The sequence below is a fragment of the Pristiophorus japonicus genome, chromosome 18 (genome assembly GCF_044704955.1).
Source record: "Pristiophorus japonicus isolate sPriJap1 chromosome 18, sPriJap1.hap1, whole genome shotgun sequence".
Lineage (NCBI taxonomy): Eukaryota > Metazoa > Chordata > Chondrichthyes > Pristiophoridae > Pristiophorus > Pristiophorus japonicus.
The window spans coordinates 54,149,470-54,175,175 of NC_091994.1; the positions used below are offsets into that span (position 1 = coordinate 54,149,470).

The window sequence follows — 25,706 nt, forward strand, 5'->3', positions numbered from 1 at the left end:
TATTCCAAGAATAATGGTGGCTCTAACTGGCTAACAGCCAATTCCAAAGCACCTGATTTTCCACTCAATGGATCAATAGTGTTGACTTTCTTGAGTTACTAAAGTGGCCACACACTTGGCACTTTTATTCACAACTGTAACTCCAAGTACCCATGAAAAGCTAGCAGCCCAGAAACTAAATGCACCCGAAGTTATTTCATCATACAGGTTGAGCGTCCGAAATCGTGAGTTCCGAAATTCGGAATGTTCCGGAATCCGGTCTGATCCGTGGAGGGGTTGTCCGGAATCCGGAAAATGTTCCGGAATCCGGACATTTTTTTAAAAAACAGATTCCCGCTGCGAGTTGGGCCTAGGGAGGGGTAAAAAGAACCCCCAAAAATTCCAGAAATCAAAAAATTTAAATTCACAAAACCCTTACCTACTAAATCGCTTAAAAATAATTTTAAAAATAAATAATTTAACGTACCTTTTTTGCAGATCTTCAATGCAGGTTTTTCCCGGCCACCAACCCTTGACCCGCAGCCGAACCGCCAACAGCCCCCCACCTCCCCCCGCACAAGCATTTCTGGACTCGGGACGTCAAAGACGTTTCTAAATCCAGAAATACTTGAAATCTGGAACGACCTCAGTCCAGAGGTTTCCGGACACTCAACCTGAACTTATTTTCAGTTCTGACAAAAAGTCATCGACTTGAAATGTTAACTCTATCTCTCTCCACAGATGTTGTCTGAGCTGCTGAGTATTTCCAGCATTTTGTGTTTTGATTTCAGATTTCCAGCATTCGCAATATTTTGCTTTTTTATTTCATCACAAATAGCGAGTGTTTGAATCAAATTTTCTAATAAAAGGTTCCAAGACAATAGGGAGACTGAAATTCCTAGCAATGTACTACACCATCACAAAGTTGATATTGATGAAGAAGAATCTAATGAAAAATATAACAAGTTCAAAAAATACTGAAAATAATAGAGGGGTTAAATCTTTTTACTTTTTTGTACACTATACAGCAGTAGTTGATCTCAATTGGTGCTGCTCATGGTCAAAAATAAAAATGAAGATTCGATTGTAACTCAACCTCTGGATACAAGTAGTGTGCTGCAAATAGAGGGGAAACCAGGGATGGCAGTATTCCTTTCAGAACATGGCGCTGCATTGTTCATGCGCTTTCCCCACTGTATACAACAGCTTTGTACCAGAATTGCATCTCATTTCTTGTGAAGTGGGCAGTGACCGCAGATTTTTATACAAAGAAGTTGTTAAAATAGAATTCAACATATACCCCTCTCAAAGAGCATTGGGTTGGCACCTGGGCACTTCTTGAGGCATGATGGCACAGTGGAGAATATTAAAGTGCATGCTGTCTGGACTAAAAGTGTTATTCTCACGCAAACATAACAAATAGAATTAGCAATGGATATCAAGTTACTGCATGCATGAGAAAACTTTGCTAATACTGGCATAAGTCGCTTGTAAATAGTCAGGTCTTCCTTTTCATAGGAAAACAGGCACCCATAGCTATCTATGTCCTTTTTCATCTACTCTACATACATTGGAAAGTACCTTGTGTTGTTCCTGCAGGTGAGTCTCCAGCTCTGTCTGTAGTATAGCTTCAAAGAAACAGAGGCGACACTTGTACGGTTTCACTGGGCTGTGGGTGTCCATGTGATGTATTAGGCTATCCTGGCTAAGTGTAATGAATGTACACCAGTCACAACAGAATACCTTCCCAGGAAAGAAATGCAGCAGTTCAAGTTGACATTCTTTCATATAAGCCATCTTTCCATCTGAAGACCAAAGCATAGGCAAGTATCAAATGACATTTTCAATACTAGAAGGGAATACACAGTTACCTGAATTACTACAAATGCCCATAGATTTGTTGAAGTCTCTTGGTCCTTCTGTTTCTTGGTTTTATGTTGGCACATCCTGTTTAGAGAGTCAGGGGACTGAAGTAATTCTACAGAAAATGCCTAATCCCACTTTACCTCCAATAAGCAATTTTAAAAGCATTAAAAAAATCAAAATCCAAAAGATGTATTCATGTACTTCATTCACCACCCCACCCCCGATTCCTGCACCACAAGAACAGGCCTTTTTTTGTGGAGCTCATACTACGGTGAGGCTCCAGTGACTGTATTAATGGAAACTTTACCAATCTATCACATGCATGGCATCATCACCACGGCAGAGGAAACGCTACATAAAAGGTCTCTGCCAGGATGCCTTTGACTTGCAGTTAAATTAGGCGGGGAAGAGACATCAAATTATCTGCAGATACCTCCTGTTATACCATTATTCAAACAAATTGTTTTTAAAATGGGTGTTTAAGAACATCATAAATAATCCAGAAGAGCAATAACCACCCATGAACATAAATAATCCTGTTCGCACTTCTGCCTCAGCAGGTTTGTGCTTTCGATTGTAGATCTATATTGGCGCTGAAATTGTGGTCGGACGAACGCCTCCGACTGGAGAATTTTTACAAATTTACCTGGTGGTCCCAGAGGAGCGTGGGATTCTGGTGGGGAGGCCTTCTCTTCCCGCGCTGCGAAGCGCCTTCCAGGTTCCCACGCAGAAGGTGCAGTCAGGTGTGACTGCTCAACCAATCAGGTACAGTATTCTACAGCTTTCTCATTAATAGCCATGAGAACTCCTTATCTACCAGTTCTCATTGCTATTAGAGAGAAAAAAATAAAATAAAAAACACACCTCACATAATTAAAGTTAAAAAGTTAATAAATGTCTTAGGGAAAAAAATATATATTTTTCCGATTTTTTAAAAAAGTTTTGTAATTAGGGTTAAAAGTAAATTTACCTTAGCGGGCAGGGTTTTTAAAACAATAAAATGTATTTTTTTTTTTTTAAATTGAATTTTATTATGTTTTTGTATGTTTTAAAACTCTTACGCCTACTTTTATCAGGCGCAAGAGTTTTGAGTACATTTGCTGGGCAAGATATGGGTAAATACTGCAATCTTGCCCTTGCAAATGTCCTCGCTCCCGAGATATGGAAGATCTGTTGAGCTCCAGCTTGACAGATCAGAAAAGCCGGTTTTCAGCGCATGTGCATAGTGCGCTGAAAACCGGTTTTTGCGATGCCTTCCCAGGTCCGTACACACTCCGTACGGACCTGGGGAGGCCGGGATTTCCAGGCCAATGTGATCAGACTCGAGTAAAGAGCACTAAGATGCAAGGCAGGTCTTTTAAATTTTTGCAATGTGCCTGGAGCACCAACTTTAAAAGGGAATCTTTTAAACCTCTAGCGTCAGTCTCATTCTGGTGAATCTGACGAGGCTGCCAATGTGCATCAGAGCCTCAGGAGCGGAACAAATGCGATGGTTTCATTCTATTGGGAACTTCCTAATATTCATAGTGATAAAACAAGGTTGTATTTGTGCATATCTGTGATTTAGGTGCAGGGTCAAAATATACTTTAGTTTCAATAAAATGTGTTTCAATAACCTTAGCAGATATCCTAATCTTGATGGCATGTCGGATGATGAGTTATTTTACAAGGACAATATTGTTCTACCATGTTATGCACACGATTATTCTGCTAAGGTAGAACTGTTCCTTGAAGACCAAAACTTCTAATTAGTGTGCAATTGTAGCTTGGTCAGGAAATTTTGCCGATTGGAATGTGCTCTTCAGGCTACAACTCAGAAGCCTACCCCACAGAGGCAGCGTTCTTCTTCTGGTTTACCTTTCCAGAAGGCGTAACCATCCCCTTGTTCCTCGAGCTGGCCTTCCACTGCCTGCCGGGTCTTGCTTAGGACGACGATGTCTATGTCGATTCGTCTGAGATCCCGGGCATCGATAGCAGTGCGGCGTTCCGGTCTGTTGCTGTTGGGGTTGTCCATGAGGGTCCGGATGTTCCAGGTCTCGAACTTCATTTTAAAGGGTGGAAGATGCCTATGCGCGAGTTCTTTTAACGTGGGGTGGCCGTTGCACGTCAGCTACCACACAGGTTTGACAGAGCAAGGTCTTGGTTCAATGGCAAGGGGATCCAAGATGATTGGAGATGCATGGGCCACACACACACACAGACACATTCCTACTGTCCACTCCTTGTGGGATAAACGAACGCCTCATGACCCTTCGGCACACCTTAGCCGGAACCAGTGTGCTACTGTCATTAGTGCATACACCCCAACACTGGAAGCTACAGACAAGACCAAAGAGGAATTCTACTCCAGCCTTGAACAATCCTTGACCCAAGTCCCAACGAGCGATAAGTTGATCCTCCTTGGCGACTTTAACACCAGAGTAGAAAGGACTTAGACCTCTGGGTAGGTGTGATTGGTAGAGAGGGGGGTAGGGAAACCCACCTCAACAGTACCTTCCTCCTGACGAAATGCTTGGAACATGGTCTTATCATAACCAACACCTTGTTCCGTCAGAGAGACAAGTACAAGGCCTCATAGCAACACCCTCGCTCCAAGCACTGGCATTTGCTAGACGACGTCATTGTCCGAGCGAGGGATCGCAAGGACATGTGCATCACCCGCGTCATGATAGGAGCCGACGACTGCCGGACCGACCACCGCCTAATCCGTTCTGTCATTTCCATCAATGTAGCCCCAGAAAAGAAATGCTGCCGCAGGAAAATCAATGCTGGAGCACTCAAAGACCCTGCTAAGAAAGCCCTATTCAGCCAGCGCCTCACAACCAACCCGACGACTTCCAGTGAACTGGAGACGCAGAGTATCCACAGCACCTAGTCTGCCCTCAGAGTTTCCATAATTAGCACCTGTGAAGGGACGCTTGGTCACTCCACCAGGAAACATTAAGATTGGTTCGACGAGAACGACCAGGAGATCTAGGAGCTAATAACCCGCAAGCGCAAAGCATTCTTGAACTGGAAACAGCAACACAACTCGAGAGCAAGAAAGCAGCTCCTTAGATGTCTGAAGGCAGAGGTCCAACATAAAACTTGCGACCTAAAGAACAGATGGTCGGTGGAAAAAACGCAGGAGATTCAGCAACTAGCCAACAACCATGACGTGCGTGGATTCTCTAGCACAGTCAAGACCACCTACGGCCCAAGCACCCAAGGTCCTACCCCACTGAGGGCAAAGAACGCAGAGGTACTCATCAAGGACAGAGAGGCAGTCAGTGCCCACTGGAAGGAGCACTTCGAAGATCTCAACAGAGACTCTGTCTTCGCACGAGTGCCCGCGACTCCATCTCGCAGCATGCGACCTGTCACCGTCTCAGCACAACCTTAGCCCAGCATGAGATTGAAAAGGCCATCCGACAATTGAAGAACAACAAGGCCTCAGGAGCAAATGGAATCCCCGTGAAGCACTAAAAGCATGGCGGAGAAGCACTATTGGCGTGAATCCATGAACTCATTTCTCTTATTTGGAAGGAGGAGAGTGTTGTGTATGGAGAGAGAGTCAAACTGTACACTGTGAGCTCAAAGTAAAGTGTGACCGTAGTCTTTTATTGCAGGTCCCCAGAGTGCCTCTCCAACCGGTGAAGCCTCCTTAAGTACCTGTGCTTCCAAGGGATTATGGGATCCTTTTGGACTCCAGGGGATGAGCCCTCTGGTGGCTGTACAGAGTAAATACAAGTTTACATATATAACAACACTTTCTCTCCCCTCCTCCCACCCCAAAGTCAATAGTGTAACTATTAACAATGTGAGTCGATCTGGGGCCCTTCTTGCCCTGGTTGATCCGTCTCGGTGTGAAAGCTGGTGTTGTTGAATCATTTGTTGGGCCCTCGCTGGGCTGCTGTGCAGCTGACCTTGTTGGGTTGCTGTGGATGATGGGTTCTTCTTTGTGGTCAACCGTGGTGCCGGTTACCACTGGTGTGTATGTTGGGGGATCAAAAAAAAGTAGGGTCCAAGGTGGGTTGCTCAGGATAGTCCGTGAATCTGAGTTTGATTTGGTCCAAGTGTTTCCGGTGAATAAGTCCATTTGAAAGTTTGACCTGAAACACCCTGCTCCCCTCTTTGGCCACGACAGTGCCGGGAAGCCACTTGGGACCTTGCCCATAATTTAATACAAATACAGGATCACTGATTTCAATCTCGCGTGACACATTTGCGCTATGATATGCACTTTGTTGAAGTCGCCTGCTCTCTACCTGTTCATGCAGATCAGGGTGAACTAACGAGAGCCTTGTCATAAGTGCTCTTTTCATGGGCAGTTCAGCAGGTAGGATCCCAGCAAGTGGTGTCTCGTGCGGTAGCTAAGCAGGACTCAGAATAGGCGAGTCTGCAGTGAGCCTTCAGTTACTCTCTTCAAGCCTTGCTGATGGTTTGCACTGCTCTCTCTACCTGACCATTGGACGCTAGTTTAAACGGGGCAGATGTGACATGTTTGATCCTGTTATGGATCATGAATTCTTTGAATTCAGCACTGGTAAAACATGGCCCGTTGTTACTCACCAGGACATTGGGTAAGCCTACATGGCTCGCAGGCTTTCAGTAGTGGCAGCGGACGTGCTAGCCGACATTATCTCACATTCAATCCACTTGGGAGTACGCATCTACAACCATAAGGAACATTTTACCCAAGAACGGGCCTGCATAGTCGACGTGTACCCTAGACCACGGTTTGGAGGGCCAAGACCATAAAAACTTAGTGGCGCCTCCCTGGGTACATTGCTTAACTGCGAGCATGTATTACATCTGTGAATGCAGGACTCTAAGTCTGCATCGATGCCGGGCCACCACACGTGGGATCTGGCTATCGCTTTCATCATTACGATGCCTGGATGGGTACTGTGGAGGTCACTGATGAAGGTGTCTCTTCCCTTCTTGAGGACCACTACTCGATTGCCCCACAGAAGGCAGTCTGCCTTGTATAGACACTTCATCTTTGCGCCGCTGGAACGGATTTATCTCTTCCTGCATTTCCATTGGGACACTGGACCAGCTCCGTGAAGCACAAAGCTTTTGACTCGAGATAATAAGCGGTCCAGGCTTGTCCAGGATTTGATCTGCTGGGCAGTGCCAGGTAATTGCTCACTCTCAAATGCTTCCATAACCATAGCTAGATCTGCGGGCTGCACATTTCCACCCCCATGGTGCGCAATGGCAGCCTAAGAGCACGGCACAATTTTCTGTGCCTGGTCTGTGGTGGATGGCGCAGTTGTATGCGGACAACTTGAGCGCCCATCTCTGAATACGGGTCGATGCGTTGGTATTTATCCCTTTACTCTCGGAAAACAGGGATACAAGTGGCTTATGGTCATTTCCAATTCGAATTTTAGCCCAAACAGGTATTGATGCATTTTCTTTACCTCAGACACACGCTAACGCTTCTTTCTCAATCATGCTGTAGGCTCTCAGCCTTAGACAGACTTCTGGATGCATAAGCAACCGGTTGCAGTTTCCCCAAATCATTAGCTTGCTGCAATACACGCCCGACGCCATATGATGACGCATCACATGCTACGCTTACACCAAACGCTTACATGGATCATACAACACAAGCAATTTGTTTGAGCATAACAATTTTCTCGCTTTTACAAAGGCATTTTCTTGGCTTTTGCCCTAAACCCATTCGTCCCCTTTTCAAAGTAAGACATGCAATGGTTCCAACAGTTTGCTGAGACCAGGTAAGAAGTTATCAAAGTAGTTCAGGAGTCCCAGAAACGACCGCAGCTCCGTCACGTTCTGTGGCTTCAGTGCATTCTCGATTGCCTCCGTCTTCGCGTTGGTGGGCCTGATGCCGTCCGCCGCAATCCTCGTTCCCAGGAACTCCACTTCAGGCACCAGGAAAATGCACTTCGAGCGTTTTAACCTGAGCCCCACGCAGTTGAGTCGACGAAGAACCTCCTCCAGGTTCTGCAGATGCTCGACTGTGTTCCCACCTGTGACCAAGATGTCATCCTGGAAGACCACGGTGTGCGGGATCGACTTCAGTAAGCTTTCCATGTTTCTCTGGAATATCGCCTACGCCGATCGTATTCCAAACGGGCATCTGTTATAAACAAAAAGACCTTTTGTGCGTATTGATGCAGACGATTCCGCCAGTTCCTGTAGGCTGAAGTCAGATCCAGCTTCGTGAACGTCTTTCCTCCCGCCAGTGTTGCAAGGAGGTCATCAGCCTTTGGTAGTGGGTATCGGTCCTGCAGGGAGAAACAATTGTTACTTATTTTGTAATCGCCACAGATTCTGATGGTACCGTCTCCCTCAAGGACAGGCACACTCGTTGAACTCAATCGGGGAAATGATGCCCTCTCTTTGCAGCCGGTCTAGCTCAATCTCTACCCCATCTCTCATCATGTAATGTACTGCTCTCGCCTTGTGATGGATGGGTCGCGCCCCGGGAATTAGGTGGATCTGCACTTTTGCTCCTTGGAATTTCCCGATGCCTGGTTCGAACAGCAAAGGAAATTTGTTTAAGACCTGGGCACACGAAGTGTCGTCAGCGGGCGATAGTGCTCGGACGTCGTCCCAGTTCCAGTGTATCTTTCCCAGCCAGCTCTTGCCGAGCAGCGTGGGACCATGGCCTGGTGCCACCCAGAGTGGTAGCTTGTGCACCGCTCCATCATAGGAGACCTTTACGGTAACACTGCCGATTACAGGAATTAATTCTTTTGTGTAAGTTCTTAGTTTCGTGTGAACTGGAGTTAAGAGTGGCCTTGAGGCCTTGTTGCACCACAACCTTTCAAAGGTCTTTTTGCCCATGATGGACTGGCTCGCGCCCGTGTCCAGCTCCATTGACACCGGGAGTCCATTTAGTTCAACATTCAGCATTATCGGGGGACAATTCGTGGTGAATGTGTGCACCCCATGTAGCTCTGTCTCCTCGATCTGAGGCTCTGGTTTGTCGTGATCCTCCGTGGATTTGTCCTCCTCTGCAACATGGTGGTTTGCAGGTTGTAACAGGCTTTGCAGCTCGCCTGCACACTCGGAGGTGTCCCATTGTTCCACAGCCCTTGCAAACGTACTCTTTGAATCGGCATGAATGGAAACGATGATCACCTCTGCAGCGCCAACAAGGTGTTAATGGCCTTGCATTCATCACTCTTGATGGTGGACTCAGACATCTGTGGACATGCAGCTGCAGGCATACGTTGCGATTCGAAAACAACATCACTTTGTTCACAGTACTTGTAACAGCACTTATGTGCTGAGAGATTTGCTTCGTATTCTCACTGGTGGCAATGAACGCCTGGGCTATCGCTATGGCCTTACTCAAGGTTGGGGTCTCTGTAGTCAAAAGTTTGCGAAGTATGGTTTTGTGGCCAATGCTAAGTAGAAAGAGTCTGAGCATGTGCTCCAAATTCGCAATGTCCTGCAAGGTGTCTTAGCTTGGTGACATAACTCACCACTTCCTGGCCTTCAGACCTTTTGTAGGTGTCGAACCGGTACCTCGCCATCAGAGCGCTTTCCTTCGGATTCAAATGCTCTCAGACCAGTGTGCACAAATCGTCGTACGATTTCTCCGTGGGTTTCGCTGGAGTGAGTAGATTCTTCATGAGGCCATACGTTGGTGCCCCACAGACGGTGAGGAGGATCGCCCTTTGTTTGGCAGCGCTCTCTTCCCCATCTAGCTCGTTGGCCAAGAAGTATTGGTCGAGTCGCTCCACAAAAGTTTCCCAATCATCTCCCTCTGAGAATTTCTCCAGGATACCCACTGTTCTCTGCATCTTTGGGTTCGCTATCTGTATCTCGTCACGAGTTGGTGTATGGAGAAAGAGTCAAACAGTACACTGTGAGCTCACAGTAAAATGTGACCGTAGTCTTTTATTTCCAGAGTGCCTCTCCAACCTGTTAAGCCTCCTTAAATACCTGTGCTCCCAAGGGATTGTGGGATCCCTTGGGACTCCAGGGGATAAGCCCTCTGGTGGCTGTACAGAGTAAATAAAAGTTTACATATATAACAGAGAGCATGCCAGGGGATCTCAGACGCTGTAATCGTGACCATCAAGAAAGGTGACAAGTTCGATTACAGTAATTAGAGGAGTTTCCTTGCTGTCTGCCACAGGGAAAGTCATCGTAAGAATCCTCCTCAATCGCCTTCTCCCAGTGGCGGAAGAGCCCCTCCTAGAGTCGCAATGCGGATTCCGCCCACTAAAGGGGCACAATGGACATGATCTTCATTGCGTGTCAAATTCAAGAGAAATGGAGGGAGCAGCACCAACCCCTGTACATGGCCTTCTTTAATCTCACCAAGGCCTTCGACACTGTCGATCGTGAGGGATTATGGAGTGTCTTCCTCAAATTCGGCTGCCCTCAAAATTTCATTTCCATCCTTCGCCTGCTTCACTATGACATGCAAGCCCTGATCCTGACCAACGGATCCACCACAGATCCAATACACGTGCGGACCGGGGTCAAGCAAGGCTGTGTCATCGCACCAACGCTCTTCTCAATCTAACTTGCTGCAATGCTCCATCTCACCCTCAATAAGCTCCCCGCTGGAATAGAGCTAATCTACAGAACAAACAGGAAATTATTCTACCTCCGTCGCCTCTAGTCGAGATCCAAGGTCGTCCTATCCTCTGTCATTGAATTACAGTATGCAGATGACGCTTGAGTTTGTGCACACTCGGAGGTTGAACAGCGTGGACTATATCCTCAGGAGCCTATGGTCAACAAGGGCAGACGTCGATGACAAAGTCAAACAGCGCCTACAGTGTGCCAGTGCAGCCTTCGGTCGCCTGAGGAAGGTGGTGTTTGAAGACCAGGACTTCAAACCCGGCACCAAGCTCATGGTCTACAAAGCAGTAGTGATACCCACCCTCCTATATGTCTCAGAGACATGGATTATGTACAGCAGGCACCTCAAAGCGCTGGAGAGGTGCCACCAACGCTGCCTCCGCAAGATTCTGCAAATCCATTGGTAGGATAGGCGCACCAATGTCAGTATTCTCACTCAGGCCAACAACCCCAGCATTGAAGCATTGACCACGCTCGATCAGCTCCGATGGACAGGCCACATCGTCCGCATGCTCGATACTAGACTTCCAAAACAAGCGCTCTACTCAGAGCTCCGACACTGCACGCAAGTCCCAGGTGGGCAGAGAAAATGCTTCAAGGAAACCCTCAAAGCCTCCTTGAAAAAGTCAACATCCCCACCGACACCTGGGAATCCCTGGTCCAAGACCGCTCAGAATGGAGAAACATCCGGGAAGGCACCGAACACCTCGAGTCTCTTCGCCAGGAGCACGTGGAAGCTAAGCGCAAACAGCGGAAGGAGCACACGACAACCCAAGCACCCACCCACCCATCCCTCCAACCATCGACTACCCCACCTGTGACAGGGACTGTAGGTCCCGCATTGGACTCAATCACCTGAGAACTCATTAGTGTGGAAGCAAGTCATGCTCGACTCTGAGACTGCTTAAGTAGAAGACAACTCAGGACCCAGATGCAATCATTAATATAAAATTCTTGATAGTAGCTTTTGTTTTAAGAGTCAAATTTACTACCTTATACTGAGTAATGGGCAAGACATGCACTTCAACAATCACTCACATTTATATAAAGCTTTTAATCAAGTAACGGCTGCCATTATAAAAGATGAAAAAATTCAAACAAATTATCTGGTTAAAGATATCCACCCATGAGGTTTAAACTCTCAACCCAGCAGTCCTTTGCAGAGCTTTAAATATGAAATACTTAATTGGAAGAGGACCTTACTTTTGTGCTCCAGAATGTGATTGATCAGCCTGCTTTTGTGCTTGGTGTAGTAGAGGCACACAGGACAATGCAATACTCCAGATTTCTCCTCAGTTGAAGCCAGGCCAAAATCTTCCTTAACAAGAAGAGTGTTCTCATTTTCACTCCCCGTCATACCACAATTTTCTTCAAAGGTGTCTTTATCCATCTTCCTTGTCGAACAACTCTGATCACTGACTGTGAGTTCACATACTTCTGCATGCTGAGAAAGGGCATTTCTGGTAATAAATCAAAGAAGAAAATAAAGAGGAATCTTGCAATGTTCTTCTCAGACAGCAACACAATGTAAGTAAAACTAACTTGTCCTAATTTTTATTTTCTAAACTTTTCAAATATTATATTTTGAAAAATAGCCCAAGCATTTTGCCAGGTAGATGCTGAAGAAATTTTAAAAGATGGGCCAAGTAGAAGTAAATTATAATACTTAAAAATTGAGACAAAAAAGAACTCAGAAACCATAGCTAACAAAAAAGCAGAGGAGAAAGAAAAACTACTGGAACTAGGAAAAGATCACAAGACTGAACCAGATTCTATATCTTGGAAAGATTCCGGCAACTAAAATACCAAAGAGCAAACGCCATCATCGGAAGGCCAAGTATCAGTATGGCCTTGCCATAAAAACATACACTTATAAGCTACCTTGTGTTCAGCAAGAACCAATGCAGTCATGTGCTCTGTTTTTTTTGGAGCAGGCTGCTCTTTTTGGCCTAAATTGAAAAACCAGAGTTTCCCCAATCAATTTGCACCAGTTTTCTTTCAGCCAAAGGGGGCGTAACCAGCCACCAGCGCCAATTCTGGTCATTTATGGAAGTTTGGCCAGCTGAGAGTTACTCCAGTTCTCCAGAAAACCCTTGGAGAGTTAAATAAATTGTCACAAATAAGAAAATCGGGGGGGAAGAAAGAGAGAGAGAGAGAGAGAGAGAGAGAGAGAGAAAGAGAGAGAAATAAAAAGAGAGAGAGAGAAAAAGAGAGAGAGAGGACCGAGGACCGAACTGGCAAGCCCTTCGGGCGGGGTTGGAGGTAAGTTGCTGTTGTTGTGTGTTTTTCAATTCTTTTAATGTGTTGGGAGCTGGCTGTATGCTTCACTTTGCAGCCTCAACTCGCATTGTGTACCTGGTTACCGTGGCAGTCCAATTTTTTTGGCGCAGATCAAGGCTCCACTCCCAAAACTAAAGGGCAGGTTAGGCAATGCCAAAAAGAAGAAATCCAACGGGGAAAACATAGAACATTTTTTTTTGCCGTACTTGGGGCCCCCATAAAGTCGGGCATAACTCTTCAAGTACGCCAAAAAAAGCTTTGGGGAAAATGGAGCCCACAATGAGGAAACATAGGTTAACCAAGGCTGCTAAGGCCAGTCTGGTTAATAGGTTCACACTCCCTGCAGCCAAGCTCCCTATTCCATGAAAAAGCTAGTGACCGCAGCTGCAGCCTAGTTAATATGTTATTCTATAACTCAAGTGGAGAGCATCAGTCGCACTCTGACCTGACGATTTAGGATAATAGAGATCATGTGGACCAATGTGCAAGGATGTTCTGTTTATTTGGTAGGGGGTAACAGCATATGAACAAATATGCAAAAAGGGCAGATACCAGCTTAGGATATGCATAGAATGTCTGAGGGTTGTAAATCAAGTGAGAGAAACCTCATTTGTTCCTAGAAATAGAATAGAGATTCCCCCTCAGTTGAAGCCAGGCCAAAATCTTCCTGAAAAAGTGTATTCTCTTTTAAAGAGGCTTCTTGGAGACCTAACCGTTATATGCTACGCATTTCCTACCCTTGATGACATCAGCCATTTGTGTGGTGCCACATGTATATGGTCTCCCTTCCATATCTGTATATAAACAATTGAAAAGAGGCTTCAGAGAACAAATGCAATTTATTTGTGCAACCCTAATCTTAGTCTGCATTCCTATGACCCCTATCCTCTCCAAACTACTCATGCTCCCAGTGCCCCAGCATGTTGCTTTCAAGGTTCTGTCCATGACCTTGGCTCACTCTACTGGAGTGTCCTCTTCCTGCTTTATGTCCCCACAGGTACCCTTCGCTCTTCTAACCCATATAGGACTACATCTCTAAATGGCTTATTTTTATTCTTCTGCACCATTTCCAGGATCAATCCTTAGCCCCTTCCTTTTCTTTTCATTCTCAGGATGTGGACATCGCTGGCAAGGCCAGCAGTTATTGCCCAGACCTCATTAGCCTGATAGTGGGACTACTTCAGAGAGCAGTTAGAGTCAACCACATTGGTGTGGGACTGGAGTCGTATATAGGTCAGACCGGCAACGATGGCAAGTTTTCTTCCCTGAAGATAATTCGTGAACCAGTTCGATTTTATGACAATTCTCAATATTAGACGAGATAAATATCGTGAGAGAGGAAGTATTAAAGGGCTCATCAGCTTTGAAAGTGGATAAATCCCCAGGCCTGGATGAAATGTATCACAGGCTGTTGAGAAGCAAAAGAAGAAATAACAGAGGCTCTGACAATCATTTTCCAGTCCACCCTGGCTACAGGTGTGGTGCCAAAGGAATGGAGGACTGCTAATGTTGTACCTTTGTTTAAAAAGGGAGAAAGGGATAAACCGAGTAATTACAGGCCAGTCAGCTTAACCTCAATTGTGGGAAAATTACTGGAAAAAATCCAGAGAAACAGGATAAATCTTCATTTGGAAAGACATGGATTAATCAAGGACAGTCAGCATGGATTTGTTAACAGAAGGTCGTGCCTGACTAACTTGACTACATTTTTCGAGGAGGTAACCAGGAGGGTCGATGAGAGCAGTGCGTATGATGCAGTGTATATGGATTTTAGCAAAGCTTTTGATAAGGTCCCACATGGCAGACTGGTTACGAAAGTAAAAGTCCATGGGATCGAGGGCAAAGTGGCAAGTTGGATCCAAAATTGGCTCAGAGGCAGGAAGCAAAGGGTAATGGTTGATGGGTGTTTTTGGGAAGGTTTAAAATGGCAAGGGAATACACATTAAATGGTACGACACTGAAAAATGTAGAGGAACAAAGGGACCTAGGAGTGCAGGTCTACAGATCCCTGAAGGTAGGTCAAGTAGATAAGATGGTTAAGGCGGCATGTGGAATACTTGTCTTTATTAGTCGAGGCATGCAATACAAGAGCAAGGACGTTATGCTTGAACTGTATAAAACACTGGTTAGGCCGCAGCTGGAGTACTGTGTGCAGCTCTGGTCACCACATTACAGGAAAGATGTGATTGCACTGGAGAGGGTGCAGAGGGAGAATTACAAGAATGTTGCCTGGACTGGAGAATTTTGGCTATGAGGAAAGATTGGAGATGCTGGCTCTGTTTTCTTTGGAACAGAGGAGGCTGAGGGGAGACCTGATTGAGGTGTATAAAATTATGAGGGGCCTGGATAGAAAGGACCCGTTTCCCTTGGCAGAGGGGTCAACAACCAGGGAGCATAGATTTATTAATAATAAATTTATATAGCACCTTCAATGTAGTAAAATGTTCCAAAGCACATCACAGCAGTATTACAAGACAAAACAGATAAATTTGACACCGAGCCACAAGTAATGAAGGCAGATGATCAAACGCTTGGTTAAAGAGGTGGGCTTTAAGCAGCGTCTTAGAGGAAGAAAGAGAGGTAGAGAGGTTTAGGGAGGGAGATCCAAACAGCTGAATGCATGGCCATCGATGGTTGAGCAGTTATAATGAGAGATGTTCAAGAGGGCAGAATTTGAGGGGCGCAGACATTTTGTGGGGTTGTGAGGCTGAAAAAGATTACAGAGATAGGGAGGGGCAAGGCCATGGAGTGATTTGTAAACAAGGATGAGAATTTGGAAATCGAGGCATCGTTTAATTGGGAGCCAATGTAGATCAGAAAGCACAGGGGTGATGGGTGATCGTGACTTGGTGCGAGTCAGGACACAGACTGCTGAGCTTTGGATAACCTCAAGTGTAACATAGAAACATAGAAAATAGGTGCAGGAGTAGGCCATTCAGCCCTTCGAGCCTGCACCACCATTCAATAAGATCATGGCTGATCATTCACCTCAGTACCCCTTTCCTGCTTTCTCTCCATACCCCTTGATCCATTTAGCCATAAGGCTATATCTAACTCCCTTTTGAATATATCTAATGAACTGGCATCAACAACTCTGCGGTAGACAATTCCACAGGTTCACAATTCTGAGTGAAGAGGTTTCTCCTCATCTCGGTCCTAAATGGTTTACATCTTATCCTTAGACTGTGACCCCTGGTTCTGGACTTCCCCAACATCGGGAACATTCTTCTTGCATCTAACCTGTCCAGTCCAGTCAGAATTGTGTGTGTTTCTATGAGATTCCTTCTCATTCTTCTAAACTCCAGTCAATACAGGCCCAGTCGATCCAGTCTCTCCTCATATGTTAGTCCTGCCATCCCGGGAATCAGTCTGGTGAACTTTCGCTGCACTTCCTCAATAGCAAGAACGTCCTTCCTCAGATTAGACAACCAAAACTAAACACAATATTCCAGGTGAGGCCTCACCAAGGCCCTGTACAACTGCAGTAAGACCCCCCTGCTCCTATACTGAAATCCCCTAGCTATGAAGGCCAACATACCATTTGTCTTCTTCACCGCCTGCTGAACCTGCATGCCAACTTTCAATAACTGATGTACCATGGCACCCAGGTCTCGTTGCACCTCCCCTTTTCCTAATCTGCCGCCATTCAGATAATAATCTGCCTTCATGTTTTGCCACCAAAGTGGATAACCTCAGTTATCCACATTATACTGCATCTGCCATGCATTTGCCCATTCACCTAACCTGTCCAAGTCACCCTGCAGCCTCTTAGTATCCTCCTCACAGCTCACACCGCCACCCAGCTTAGTGTCATCTGCAAACTTGGAGATATTACACTCAATTCCTTCATCTAAATCATTGATGTATCACTGAGCCCTGTGGCACCCCACTAGTCACTGCCCGTCATTCTGAAAAGGACCCGTTTATCCCGACACTCTTCTTCCTGTCTGCCAACCAGTTCTCTATCCACGTCAATACATTACCCCCAATATCGTGTGCTTTAATTTTGCACAACAATCTCTTGTGTGAGACCTTGTCAAAAGCTTTTTGAAAGTCCAAATACACCACATCCATTGGTTCTCCCTTGTCCACTCTACTAATTACATCCTCAAAAATCTCTAGATTTGTCGTCAAGCATGATTTCCCTTTCATAAATCCATACTGACTTGGACCGATCCTGTCTCTGCTTTCCAAATGCGCTGCTATTTCATCTTTAATAATTGATTCCAACATTTTCCCCACCACTGTTGTCAGGCTAATTCCCCGTTTTCTCTCTCCCTCCTTTTTTAAAAAGTGGTGTTACATTAGCTACCCTCCAGTCCATAGGAACTGATCCAGAGTTGATAGATTGTTGGAAAATAATCACCAATGCATCAACTATTTCTAGGGCCACTTCCTTAAGTACTCTGGGATGCAGACTATCAAGCCCTGGGGTTTATTGGCCTTCAATCCCATCAATAGAATGTGGTAGGCTAACCAGGAATGAGTTGGAGTAGTCAGGTCTAGAGGTAATAAAGGTATGAATGAGGGTTTCAGCAGCAGATGAGCTGAGGCAGGGATGGAAGCGGGCAATGTTACGGAGATGGAAAAAGGCGGTTTTAGTTATGCCGCAGATATGGAAACTCATTTCATGGTTAAATGTGATACCTAGGTTGCAATTAGTCTTGTTCACTCTCAGATTGATGCTAGGGAGAAGGATGGAGTCAGTGGTTAGGGAAGCAGTTTGTGGCGGGGACCAAAGATAATGGCTTCGGTATTCCCAATATTTAATTGGAGAAAATTTCTGCTCATCCAGTACAGGATGTCGGACAAGCAATCTGACAATTTAGATACCAAGCAGGGGTCGATAGAAGTGGTGGAGAGGTTAAGCTGGGTGTCATCAGCGTACATGTGGAAACTGACTCCATGTTTTCGGATATCGCCAAGGGGCAGCATATAGATGAGAAATAAGAGGGGGCCATGGACAGATCCTTGGGGGACACCAGAGGTAACGATGTGAGAGTGGGAAGAGAAGCCATTGCAGGAGATTTTCTGGCTACGATTAGATAGCTAAGAATGGAACCAGGCACGTGCTTTCCCACCTAGATTTAAAGTAATTGGGGGGAAGGTTTAGAGGAGATCTGAGGGGAAATTTCTTCACCCAGAGTGGTGGGGGTCTGGAACTCACTGCCTGAAAGGGTGGGAGAGGCCGAAACCCTCACCACATTTAAAAAATACTTGGATTTGCACTTAAATTGCCGTAATCTGCAGGGCTACAGACCAAGAGCTGGAAAGTGGGATTAGGCTGGATAACTCTTGGTCAGCCGGCACGGACACGATGGGTCGAAATCGCCTCCTTCCATGCTGTAAATTTCAATGATTCTATGAATTCAACAGCTTTATAGTGACATCTACGGATATCAGTTTAAAAAAAAACTTAATTCAATTCTCAAACTGCCATGATGGAATTTGAACTTGCGTTCACTGGATTATTAGTTCAGGCGTCTGGATTACTAGTCCCATCTACATGCAGTCCCTCAGCGACATCATCCGCAGGCAAAGAAACAACTTTCACCTTTTACGCTGAGAACTCCAGCTCTCCCTCTTCAGCACTGAGTTCTCAACTACATCCGTGTTGCCAAACAACTTTCTCTAGCTCAGGAAGAGATAAGCCATGACAACAAGACCCCTTGTATAAACTGTGTTCCGTTGAATACTCCATGCCCCTCTTTGACCACTCTCATGTTGACTATTTCCAATCTTGGCATCTTGTTCAATGTTGAGCCAAGTTGTAACCCTCATTTCCCATTCAACATCAAAACAGCTTCATCATCATATGCAGTCCCTCGAAGTTGAGGAAGACTTGCTTCCACTCTAAAAGTGAGTTGTCAGGTGACTGAACAGTCCAATATGGGAATTACAGTCCCGGTCACAGGTGGGACAGACAGTCATTGATGGAAAGGGAGGGTGGGACTGGTTTGCCGCACGCTCCTTCCTCTGCCTGCGCTTGATTTCTGCATGCTCTCAACGACGAAACTCGAGGTACTTCATGACCTCCTGGATGCTCTTCTTCCACTTAAGCCGGTCTTTGGCCAGGGACTCCCAGGTGTCAGTGGAGATGTTGCATTTTATCAAGGAGGTTTTGAGGGTGAAACGTTTCCTTTGCCCACCTGGGGCTCACTTGCCGTGTCGGAAGTCCCGAGTAGAGCGATTGCTTTGGGGTCTTGTGTCAGGCATGCGCACAATGCCAACGGAGTTGATCAAGTGCGGTCAGTGCTTCGATGCTGGGAATGTTGGCCTGATCGGGAACACTGACTGTGCGTCTGTCCTCCCAGGGGATTTGCAGGATCTTGGAGACATCGTTGGTGGTATTTTTCCAGTGATTTGAGGTGTCTACATCTTACAAAACAGCTGACATCCACCTCGGCAACATTGTCCACTTTCACCCCTACATCACTGAAATCATTACAGATGCTTTTATCACCTTCAAACTCTATTACCCAACAATATCCTTGCTGGCCTACCATCACCCACCTTGCATAAACACTAATTTGTCCAAACTCTGCCCCACTCACCGATGTCTTTGCTGACCTACACTGGCTCCCTGTTCCTCAGCTTATTAAATTCAAAATCCTTCTCCATCCATTTCATGCCTTTTCCTCAACCTTAAAATATCTTCAATCTCCCCAACCCTAATTTTCTCCTGAACGCTCAGTTCCTGGCTCCAGCCTTCTGTTCATCCACCCCCCCCCACTGATGGCAGGGCTTGGTCTTACTTTCTGGAACTCCTTGCCTAAACAGATCTGTTTTCCCCAACTCTTTCTACACCTTTAAAATCTCCTTAAAACAAATTTATTCTGCCAAGCTTTCAGTTGCGCGCCTTAATCATTCACTTCCTGGCTCAATGTCTAGTTTTGTTGTTACTTATTGTATTAAGCATCTTGGAAGATTTTACATTAAAGAAGCTATACAAGTGCACATTTGTTCTTGTTGTAGTAGTAACACAGGATGTCATCACTTCCTCTGCTCTACCAATGGCAACTGCTTATTCAGCTACTATATTTCTGGCCTCTAATTCTTTACCCGGTTCATCTCGCCTCTTCACCATGGTTTGATACCCCATCCGAGCCTCTCCATTCCATTTCCACACCACCAATTTAGCACTCAGTCTAGAAACACTCCGTGTAGGACCACTCTGATTATAGCCTATAGATATAGCTAATCTGTTGATCATATTGCTTTTATGAGCCACAGACCACCATTTTGGATTATTGCTTCAAGACAAAGGCACACAGAAGGTACAGAATCAGATGAAATCATACCATATTTCTGGAACTAGAGAAGCCTCCCCTTCCCTGAATGTTTCCTTGGTAAAATCTTCTTAATTGTCTGTAAGCACTTTTGTCACTCATCCTGAAACTGTCCTGGGAAGATCTGAGGATTGTCCATTATATGGGGGGGCACATTCTTCCACGATATCTATAACACATGCATCTAGTAGAAACCTCAGTCACATGGTGTGAAAGTCAGATATGCCTCCCTCTACCTCTGGAGCCCGCTGTTGTAGTTGAAGATGTTGAGGAAGGGGTCATGAGGGGCAGCAGAATTTTTCATTTTCTGGGTTTTGCTGACCATTTTACCAGGATGCAGTTTGTCCATGGTGAATTCACCCCTATTCTGAGAAAGAAAATTGTTTCTTGGCAGAAGAAAGCCTGATCTGTCCATGTAAGGACATTCACAGACAGCCCACAGGCATTTTTGTGCCTTTGAAAGCCTATTACCAATGCAGAAGTTTTCCAGACTGTTACTCAAAAAAGTCCAAATACACCTCATCCACTGGTTCTCCCTTTATCCACTCTACTAGTTACATCCGCAAAAAACTCCAGAAGATTTGTCAAGCATGGTTTCCCTTTCATAAATCCATGCTGATTTGGACCAATCCGGTTACTGCTTTCTAAATGTACTGCTATTACATCTTTAATAATTGATTCCAGCATTTTCCCCACCACCGATGTCCGGCTAACCGGTCTATAATTCCCTGTTTTCTCTCTCCCTTCTTTTATAAGTTTGCTGCAATCACAGAGTCACTCTCAGGCCTATCTATTGCTGATCACTTAAAGTGAACAGGCTGAAAAATACTTTAAAAAAAAGTGACCAGCACAAATTAAATTTAAATACGGTCTCTTAAACTGAAAAAAAAAACCTGCTAAACATACAGATAAATAATAAAACTCGCAAGCTGCTTGCATTTACTTAAAATGCTTTGCTCCTCCCTCCCTTGTACACTTACCCAGACACAATGCCTGGGGCTAACCACCTCGCACATATCTTTTTGGTGGATCTGGGGCATGTAGAGGCAGGTCCACAGGGGCAAGTCATAACCACCCCAAATGGGTGAGAGCATGATAAATACATGCAAATGTAAAACAGCCTCCAGCATGTTTTCTGCCAATTACTTTCTTGGAAGACCCCACACCCAGCATTCAGAGACTGGGGGAGGGTGGCCAGGAGCAAAAACCGAAGAGAGCCCTGTGCAATTGCTCTTAAGAGTGCACAGGTCCCATTATCCAGAGAAAGAACATTTTTGAAAAATAAATCAATAAATTATTTTAAAAGGCAGGTTAGTGACCACTTCCTCCTTCTGCAGCAAGTCTCCATGCCAAAAGTCTGGAGAGCCCACATCCTGCATGTAGATGAGCTACAGCTAGAAATATGGCCAGATGGACTTGCCACACCAGAAATGTGTCACAACTGGTGGGGGCTCAGAAAACCTAGGCTGATGTCTATGTTCTGGGTTTGTATCAAAACTAGCTGGACCATTTTGAGAGTGAATCTAGACTCAGATTTTCTGCTCGAGTTGCGCTGACTCCTTGATGTAACTCAGCTGGATCGATCGTCTAGTGTTTCTCACCAGAAGTTACCAGAGACATACACCACTCATGTCTGGACATGCAAAATGTAATATGCAAATAAGGGAAAGCAGTAATCCATGTATTTCCTGTCATTTAGCATAGCGATCAGTGCTGAATGTATCTGTTTTTCCCTGGCAGTGTTGCTATGAGTGGTGTTAGGGCTACTTAAATAGCCAAAATCGCTGAAAGATTGCAAGGCTTTGATAACAAATTTAAAACTATTAAAAAAGTTATTTTCAACTTTATACTGGCAGCACCGTAGATGTCGGCACTGCTGCACAGGTCAGGGACTTGTTGCAGCAACTCTCCTGCCCAGTTTCAGGCACACACTTCAAGTCTGGGGGAACCTGTTAAAATTATACAATAACCCCAAGGGCATTAAAAATCAGCCTGAATCAGAACTGCACCTCTGGGTGGCAGAGTGCTCTACCACACTGAAGCAGCTTCACAATTCTGCTAAAGAGAAAATTCTATTCCCTGTTTTTTTTAAAACCCTAAATATACTGTGATAAAGAAAAATAATGAGATGCATCAAATAAAAGCTTTCTTTTTGACATAGCATCTCAGTGGAGAAGGTAGAGTCGGAGGCTGGTGCTGCAGAGGTGAAAGAAAATGATTTTGGTGATGGAACTAATGCAAGGGTAGAAGCAGAGTTGAGGGGTAGCAGCAAGCCAAGGCTTTGCATCACTGTTTAGTCGCGGTGGCAACCGGGAGAGAAATGGAACTAAGGCTAGGACGTGCGCAAGTATTTGCGAGTGCTGAAGAAGATGGCTGACATTTAGCTAAAATTTGCTGACATTAAAGCTAGAGAAAGCTTTGGCTCATCCAGTCTTAACCATGGTCACTGGAGTAAGGTGCAACAGAGCTGGATGTCATCAACATATAGGTGAAAATTGACCATGTTTTCTGGTAACATTACCTAGAGGCAACATGTAAACAAAGAGGAGAGGGCTAAAGATAGATTGTGGGGGTACAACAGAGGTTACAATACAGCACAGTAAGAGAAATTATTTGAGACGTTGCAATTTTTATGGAGCACCAGCTCAGAGTAAAACCAGGGAAGAGCCTTGCCATGGAGGAGAACTGGAGGAGAGGTATTCAAGGAAGGTGAAGCACTAACAGTGTTAAAGGCAGCAAAGATCAAGATAGTATAGTGAGCTGTATTCACAGTAACATGCCAGTTTTGAAGGGGCAGTAACCTGGATGGCTTTAAATAGTGAGTGCTAGGATAATCATTTTGAGGCAACAATGTGGTCCAGGACTTCAGAAAGAAAGGGAAAAGCAACAAACTGAACCTTACTGGTCGATATATCCTCCAGTTCCGTAATGAAATTCTTGTTCCTCCTGGTTGTCAACCCACAAATTACCAGATTTAATCACTTCAATTTCATAAATTGCCATGGCGAGATTTGAACATACAAACTCAAGGTTGCTAACCAGAACCATAACACTACCATACCCAGAATTGGTACTGACTCGATAAAATTCAAATGAACTTACCCCAACAAAAAAAACAGTAAATTACGATTTAAACCTTTTGTGATGTGGGAAGCAGTGAGATCTGCTGCCAACAATAGCATCAAATACAAAGAACTACGGGTGCATGCTACAACAGGAGAGTGAGAACATCACCTGGCCACTCAGAGCATGAATTTCTTAAAGAAAAAGTATCCCAGATAATTTTCCCTTGTAGGATAAAAACAATTACTATCTATCTGTATGTGGCAGCTCAATGAAGGAAGAAGAACATCCATCTGCAGTTATTTCCCCAATTCCATTTTCTATTCTGTAACCAATTTTTTGGGGGGGGAAAAAACTTGTTTGCAATTTCCTTCAAATTCAATGTCACATCATCTTGTTCACAAGCCACTTGGGAAATATATCAAGCGCTTTGTACAAAGCCCACATAATCATAGTTTTCATCCACGAATGATAGGGCAACTTCAAAAACAATTCGGCAGGAACAAGGTCTTGCATAAATATTTGAGCAAAACATCTTGGTTTGAGTCACAACTTTTTACTCCAGTATGAGGCTAAAGATGAATGGGCTAGACTTTCCACTTGGTGGCTAAGGCCGAAAAAAATGGGCCTTGTTCCAGCGATGCGGGGCTTATCGCCCGTGCTGATCGCCGGCTCAAGGCCCATTTTTTTTCTTTGAGATTTTCCACTCGGCCTTAGCCCAGCGATGTCAAATGGGCAATGTAATTTCTCGGCGATCTCACGATTGCCCAAAGCAAACGGAAGTAAATGAAAAAAAAGCTTCCCTAGCAACGCATTACTGCGCATGTGCAGGTTGATGCTCCTTCCTGCATTTTGAGAGGTCAAGGGTCTTCACACATACTCAGAAGCTGTGTGTGGGTGAGAGAGAGAGAGAGAGAGAGAGAGAGAGAGAGAGAGAGGGAGGAGAGAGAGGGAGGAGAGAGGGAGGAGAGAGGGGAGGAGAGAGGGGAGAGAGGAAGAGGAGAAAGGAAGCAGGTATTTTGACAAAGCTTTAAATCATATAAATTTAAAGAATGGAGGGATCTGCAGAAAGGCAAAGGGCCAAGCCCTTCAGCGAGGTGGCCAATGAGGCCCTAGTGAACAGTGTTAGAGCGAGGTGGGAGGATCTGACACGGGATGGGCATGGGAAACCTCCGTACATATCGGAGGATTTGGACAGAGATTGCCGACGTGGTCACGTCAGCATCTAATGAAGCCCGGACACCGGACCAGTGCAGCAAAAGATGGAACAGTCTACTGGCGGCTGCAAGAGTAAGTCGAAATTTAAATTTGAAATCATCCATATTTATTATTTAATGATGAATGGAAATTCTAATTAGAATCTGCAATGTTATCTCGTAATCTTTAAGCATGACTAAATAACTAAATTAGGATTAAATGATTCCATTTATAAAGTTGAATGTTACAGTATAAAATATCTTATTCCTATGCAATGTAGTGCAAACTTGTAATTGACCTTATAAATCTGTCAGTTCTAAATGTTTATTGCCAAATCCATCTGCTTATGCCGTGCAATGTTACCTTATCTATTACAGAAGAAGATATCCATCAACCAGCGAGAGCAACGCAGGACGGGCGGGGGCTGTGCCATACTGCAGTCGCTCACCGCCTATGAAGAGCTTGCAGTGGCCTTCGTGGGGCCAAAAAGCCGTTCGGTCACAACCCATGGTGTGGCTGAACCCACCCTAGAGTTACGTGAGTAATGAGAACTGTGCATTGTGTAATGTGTGAATCAATAGTAAATATTTGTTACGCGGGTAATCCTGTGCAATGATACTTTAATTTGATATATAATTGAGTTATACAATTGAGATGTACTATTGATCTTCAAATGAAGTCATGTTAGGCCGGTGAGCGCTTGTGCATATGGGTTAATGGTAATGTTTTGAGTTCTTGAAAAATTGAGATGAATTGATTTGCATTGTTAAACGTTGTTTATAACTTCCATTTGTCTTTTAAAGGTCAACAAATATTACTGGAGTCAACAGACACGTCCACTGAACAATCAGGAAACTCCCAGGAGGAAGAGCCAGAGGAGGAGCCAGTGCAGACTTCTGTGCGTGGTGGTGGTGGGCGGGGAGGATGAGGATGAGATTGAGATTTTTCTTGTGTGGGATGGGGGGGGGAAAACAACCTGCGGCCATCTCTTTTGAGATAGATGAGGAACTGGGATCAAGCCGTGTGCAGGTGGTGACGCTAAGGAGCCTGACATTGCAGACGCCAATCCCACGGCGGTCCGGTCAGCGTGATATGCACTCGCCTGCCACGGAGGACCAGACAGAGAGCTTACTTTCTCTGTGCAGGGAGACGGTCGCGACCGTATCCAGGGGTTCGCGGGTTTTTCAGCTAATTGGAGCCAGTTCTTCACAACCTGGAGCTAGTTCTGCTCGTGCTTTTCCAGCTGGTCTTCTGAGCAGTCACAGACTGCTCGGGAGACGTTGGAGGCGATCAGGAAGCAGGCAGCCGCAACAAATGCCCTACGGCATGCATTGCTGACTGGACACGGTGCTGCACAACCCAAGGTGTCGTGTCTACTCACAGCGAGATCCCAAGCACACAAGCGAGTACGGAGGACACAGTTCCTCCTGACTCGGAAGTAGAGCCCGAGGCTTCTGCTTCCGCTCCGTTACC

At 45.2% G+C, this 25,706-nt stretch overlaps 1 protein-coding gene across 7 annotated transcripts in view; it reads right to left on the minus strand.

The window, feature by feature from the left end:
* The window catches only part of LOC139228737 (zinc finger protein 462-like), a 100,491-nt gene that overhangs the window by 13,708 nt on the left and 61,077 nt on the right, over positions 1-25,706 (minus strand). For all 7 annotated transcript variants that reach the window (XM_070860051.1, XM_070860052.1, XM_070860053.1 and 4 more), the window contains 2 exons: positions 11,608-11,864; positions 1,561-1,784 (listed from right to left, as the gene is read on the minus strand). In XM_070860051.1, the coding sequence (XP_070716152.1) occupies positions 1,561-1,784; positions 11,608-11,864 (481 nt within the window). The remainder of the gene's footprint in view (positions 1-1,560; positions 1,785-11,607; positions 11,865-25,706) is intronic.